General features: G+C 37.6%; 1 protein-coding gene across 1 annotated transcript; it reads left to right on the forward strand.

Moving 5' to 3' along the window:
* Positions 1-1,049: 1,049 nt before the first annotated feature.
* Positions 1,050-4,894, forward strand: LOC144437844 (uncharacterized). Its single transcript, XM_078126872.1, has 5 exons — positions 1,050-1,512; positions 1,806-1,898; positions 2,469-2,597; positions 3,310-3,362; positions 4,135-4,894. Exons 1-5 carry the CDS (start codon positions 1,317-1,319, stop codon positions 4,216-4,218), a joined length of 555 nt encoding a protein of 184 aa, XP_077982998.1. The 5' UTR covers positions 1,050-1,316; the 3' UTR covers positions 4,219-4,894.
* The last annotated feature ends 1,106 nt before the right edge of the window (positions 4,895-6,000 follow it).

The raw sequence follows: 6,000 nt of genomic DNA on the forward strand, positions 1-6,000 counted from the left end.
TACCCTACATCCATATTTTGTTTCGATTTACTAGAAATAATCACTTTTAACTATGAGTGTACATGTAATTATATTTCATACTCAAATAACTAAAAATCCAAACAAAGATATTAAGGAGTCTACTTATTTGTCTTAGAATAAGTCGGACGTATTACCGGTAATTCATATCAAATTACTTAACAATTTAGTTTAGGAGAAAATTTCTTAAATTGCCCTTGTAATGTCCAGTGTTGGTGAAAAGATGTGATATAAATTCAATAGATGATTTTCAAGAGTTACATTTTATTCATCCTTATTTGTGACGGGAAGCCTACAATAACACAGCCAAATTAGGAAGTACCACAGTCTGTGGACAGTTCCTCATCATATAGTTTGTATAGATAACTATGATTATATTTTGACCAGGTTTCGTCCAAACAGATTAGAGCTGAGTAGAGTGATATCGTGCCATCGTTACCACATGTATACTTAGTACTATAAGTGTATGCATACTTCCTCATCTGATGACACCCGGTTTCTCCCAATACAGTGATAGATCACCGCATCCATCAGTGTGTTATTATATACTATAGTTAATAATACACAAATTGTTCACGACAGTATTATTAGAAACTAGAGATAAGCTTGAATGTATTAATACATAATCTATGTCATCAGAGTTCTGCATCCCTATGCTTGGTCTATATTTCGCTGTATTGTGAGATTTCTGATGTACGACTTAGCCATGGGAGAAATCGCAAAATTTTCTAGGCTTAGTGGTGGTGAAAATATCTACGTTTACAGCATTCCAGTACAGTTGTGTTTATTTTGTACAGAGAAATCCTTTGAGCGAAATCGTAGATTTCTTTTTTATGTATGCAATAAAGACAGTCTTTTTCTATAAAATCTATATAGATTGGAAATATTGATAAGGGACATAATGATGTAGTAGGTCCGACAAATGTATCCGAGGTGGTGTGACACATTTAAATGTTTAAATATTTGAATATTCATGAGATGAGCTACGCGGAAGTTAGAATTATTTTAATACTTTGTTATAAAACGGGAAGTTTTGGTGACATCATTTACCACGCCAACCTTCCAGATAACGTTGCGTTGTATTGGGCCTGTCAGTATATATATATATACCACAGCCCATTCGTGCCGTGCCATATACGACCGGACCCCGACCGGACCCGTGCCGATCACTCTCCTTACATCATAGTACCGGTATAACCCACACGAGTCACAGAATCGTCCGAGTCTGTTGTGTTAGGTGAACAAAAGTTGACGATAGCTAGCTGTACTACTGTGGGCAAACAACTCACGCGGAAAATATGGTTGTGCACATTTCAAGCTTCGTGTTGGTCATCGCATGTGTGACTTTAGTCACTGCCGACGAAATCAATGTATTTCTAGATACGAAAGTGATACATCAACCCACAGGGCTAGAATTTGGGCCATTCTACATCCGTAAGCAATCGGCTGAATACAAGGATGTGAACGCGCCAAAGCAGGAATTCAAGAATTGTGGTAATTTTTTTAAGTTTTAAGTTATTTCCGTGAAGGATTTTTATCCTTTCATTTTAGCCTTCCTGAGAAGAGTGTTAAATTACGTACGTAAAAAGTGAGCGACCCGCCGATGACCTTATCTGTTATGTATACATTTATTTATGCAGTGTAGCTTTGCTATCCAAGACTTCGAACGTTTCTTTTCAATCATGAATAGAGAAAGGTTAAAATGACAATTGGGTAAAAAAAAAACCATGCACGTGCAAATGTACGATTATGACGTCACGCTGTTTTTCTCTCCCATGTATAAACAGGAACTAAAGCTATGGATTTCACTCTGGATTGGACACCTAAGGGTCCTTTGAAGATCGGACACAAATACAACCTGACCTTTGACACGACTGCAGGTAAAACACTTACAGAATAAACTGCGGCACATATTTTTGTCGTCATTTATAGCGATTACATAGATGTACACAACATACAAATTGGCGGAATCACATAACTTTGCAGCCTGGATTTCATTACATGTTGTTTGTCAAATCATACAGAAGTTCGCATCCTCTAATATCACCGGTATCTGCATGACAATGGTAGGGCATATTCTCCAAAAGGGGAGCTTGTGGAAAAATATAAGCCTATGACTAACAGTAATGGTCCGTGCCTGGAAGTAAAATTTACAGCGGAAACGAACGTCAAGTTCCGGGAAAGGGGGGGGGGGGGGTATTAAAAGTGGGAGCATATTTTGACGCACTCTGTTTAGGGGACAACGTTTTTGACCCAAACAAACAAACAAACAAACAAACAACATCTCTGGAAGAACTGACGGTTAGTTAAGACATAGACCCTCCAAGATGTGTTTGGATCATCTCTTGTAGATGGTAATCCTTCGTAGTTACATATACAGCTTTTCCAGTACGAATAATCCGGTTCAAGTGTAACTAATAAATTGGATGTACTTTTTCATTATTTGACAGTTCATGATATGAGGGATGGGACGGCTGATCCTATCGTCTACTTCAACGACTATTTACTTTTCAACAGCAAAGTACGCTTCTGTAAATTGATCCCAGAGAAGTACCATGTGTGCCCCCTAAAGAAAGGAGGTAGGTAACAAGGAAACCGGTATGACAAACAGTAAAAACGAACAACTTGCACAATGTGTCAAGACAACATCTTACAGTGACTGAAAAGAAAAGTTACACTATACGACGCTTATCTGTACATGTCTCAGCATACATTTGGCTAGCCTCATACTTTTTTGTCCTTCTCAAGTGACTTTATTGTACATGTTTTACTGTCGTATCTTTTCCATTTCTTACGTACATTTCGTGGGCGAGTACAAAGAATACGAATTAGGGGCATCTTGTTTAAAAGATAGCTTTCCGCCAGTCAAATATTGAACATCTTTACAATTGTCAATGCATGATATACGTTCCACTACTCCTTTGAATATCTATCGAAGAGAATGTAATCGAAGCCCGCCCCATTGCGGTGGCGAGATGCTATTGAACAGTCGGGCGCCAATCGTCGACCAAGATTTATCAAAAAGTCAATAACAAAACATTAACTTCACGGAGACCCAACTATTATTTCAGTGTATTTAAAATCAGACATGTTTACATACAATCAATAAGGACTTGTAATAAAATTTGATCTACTGTTCTATTTCTACATTGTATTTTCTTGACAATGATAACTCTAATATATACCTAAAAAATAATAACTGAGTAGGTAAATGTGTGCTACTACCATTGTTAATTCGTATATTGAACTTTTTGTCAGATAAATTATAAGTTCATATGTTTTGTTTTATAGATAAACTTCACTTTGAGACTGAAGTTACACTTCAGGGTGATTACGTCGAAGCTGTAAGTATGATAACTACTTAAATTGTCAGTTGTTTATGGAGGTAATCCAACCACGTAGCGTACTCCGGCTTTCACTTTAATTTTCTGGATTCATTATTCATGAATACTTTTATAAAACTATGTACTTTTTTGTAGACGATCATGTACTGAGAAAAAGAGCTATAATATTTACCAGTTCTACAAAATATCCTAAAATAAAACGGCTTGTAAAGACAAAGTCTGCATACTGACATAATTATGTTATTAAATATTTTAACAAACCGTTGTATCGAAACTGTATTGAACTCACATTTCCGTTTTCAAAAATCACCACCCCATGTATAGTCAAAAATCACCACCCCATGGCATGTATATATAGTCAAAAATCACCACCCCGTGTATAGTCAAAAAATCACCACCCCATGTATAATAAAAAAATCACCACCCCATGTATAGTCAAACCCCCATCGGGGCCTTTAGTGTAAAATGGTCTAGATTTTTTTTTCACAGAGTTACTTCACAGCAAACTACTTTATAAATACAAAGGATAGTTTATTTTAGAGATGAACTAGCGATTCAAGTAGTCTAGACCACGTTGGCATCCAGACTAAGTAACAAGTACACTTGTATGTAACTAACACATGACTTATCACTGTAGAGCAACCTTGTAACGAATGCTTCTTGTCTGAAACTTGTTCAACTCTCAGAATATTTAATTTATCAACATTTTAATTTTTGTATCAAATTGCTTTGTGAAAATATTTACATGATAATATTTCTCCTTCCCTTCCAGGGACGTTACCATGGCAACGCAACTCTGACTAACGAAAAGGGTGAAGATATGATGTGTATTCTTGGTGACGTCACGTTGACCTGAAAACTGAGTGTTCACAATAGACGCGTTACGTTTTGATAATAAAGTCATTTTAAAGGGACATACGTGTTTATCCAGACCTTATCATTTAAGAATGATCACAATTGCCAAATGTTATGATTTATTGTGATCAGATCACGGTTTGTTTCACAGACACGAAAAAAATAACTTGTGTGTGTTTTAATGAGATTAATAGATGCAAACGCTTCATCGTTTAGTGGCAATGTTCAAGTTGAAGTACTGCCTATTTCATATTAGTGTTCACTGACTCTGTTTGATCACACAGCCACGAAGAAATTAAACCTATAAGAACATTCACTTGCCACAGGAGTGGCCATGGGTGAATACAGTTTCTTTGAATATTGACCCGCCACCATACAGGTATCAAATACAGACATCAAAACATTGGCACACGCGTGCATGTTTGCGTCCAGTTGCAGTACAGTTATTTCATTTACACAAAATATAGCAAGATAATTCTAAAAACAACAATATTGTAGAATGTACAGTTTGTTATTGGTTTGTGCCTAGTTGTATCAAACGGAGCTAGTGAACACTAACATGAAACGGGCAGTGCAATGTAGTTAAAATTGATAATGCTTGTGAAAACTTTGCCCATACTATATACACATTCTGTAAACTACGTATATAAGTTTATGAAAATAATAAAATAAATACACAGAACTAAAATTAACAAGCATATGTTGGTGGTTCGTTTCCCGGGGAGAGAGAGAGAGAGAGAGAGAGAGAGAGAGAGAGAGAGAGAGAGAGAGAGAGAGAGAGAGAGAGAGAGAGAGAGAGAGAGAGAGAGAGAGGGGAGGGAGGGAGGGAGGGAGAGAGAGAGAGAGAGAGAGAGAGAGAGAGAGAGAGAGAGAGAGAGAGAGAGAGAGAGAGGGAGAGAGAGAGAGAGAGAAGAGAGAGAGAGAGAGAGAGAGAGAGAGAGAGAGAAGAGAGAGAGAGAGAGAGAGAGAGAGAGAGAGAGAGAGAGGAGAGAGAGAGAGAGAGAGAGAGAGAGAGAGGTCATACCCCGGTAGTTAGCATCATGAAGCACAAGTGTGGTTGATATCAGGAAGAGAAGAGAATGATCGGGGTTTTTTTCTTTTCTTTTCTTACTTCTCTATCATGATCGCGATCACCATCTAGCAGTAAGCGTATCATGTATACTGCCCTCAATGATGCACTGCTTCAGTACTTTGATCACCACATTGTACATATAAACTTATGGACTTACTTGAATTTTGATAAATTGCATGCAATTTTACAGGAATAGATCTTGAGCCTCGAAACAGATAAAATGATTGCAAAATAGGTGATCAGTAGGGGTGACCCTAAAACGAATGACAACCTGAATGACGGAAAACGAATGACAGCATTTCTAGGTGGTAAACAGTGGAATGACACCCTTTTCTACATCCAGTTAGTTGAATGACACCCTCTGCACTGTAAAACCAGTGGAATGACAGCCGCCACTCTATAAAATAAGTGGAATGACAGCACTTTCAATGCTTTAGAACTGGAATGACAGCATTTCTAGGTGGTAAACAGTGGAATGACACCCTTTTCTACATTCAGTTAGTTGAATGACACCCTCTGCACTGTAGAACCACTGGAATGACAGCCGACACTCTATAAAATAAGTGGAATGACAGCATTTTCAATGCTTTAGAACTGGAATGACAGCATTTCTAGGTGGTAAACAGTGGAATGACACCCTTTTCTACATTCAGTTAGTTGAATGACACACTCTGCACTGTAGAACCACTGGAATGACAGCCGCCACTCTAT

Source organism: Glandiceps talaboti, chromosome 7 (genome assembly GCF_964340395.1).
Source record: "Glandiceps talaboti chromosome 7, keGlaTala1.1, whole genome shotgun sequence".
In the NCBI taxonomy this organism is placed as follows: domain Eukaryota; kingdom Metazoa; phylum Hemichordata; class Enteropneusta; family Spengelidae; genus Glandiceps; species Glandiceps talaboti.

Excerpts from the sequence above, each read along its gene's own strand:
- LOC144437844 (XM_078126872.1), top strand. The coding sequence starts at position 1,317 with ATGGTTGTGCACATTTCAAGCTTCGTGTTGGTCATCGCATGTGTGACT. Across the intron at positions 1,899-2,468 it reads GACCTTTGACACGACTGCAG|TTCATGATATGAGGGATGGG; the intron begins GTAAAACACTTA and ends ATTATTTGACAG. Across the intron at positions 3,363-4,134 it reads AGGGTGATTACGTCGAAGCT|GGACGTTACCATGGCAACGC; the intron begins GTAAGTATGATA and ends CTTCCCTTCCAG.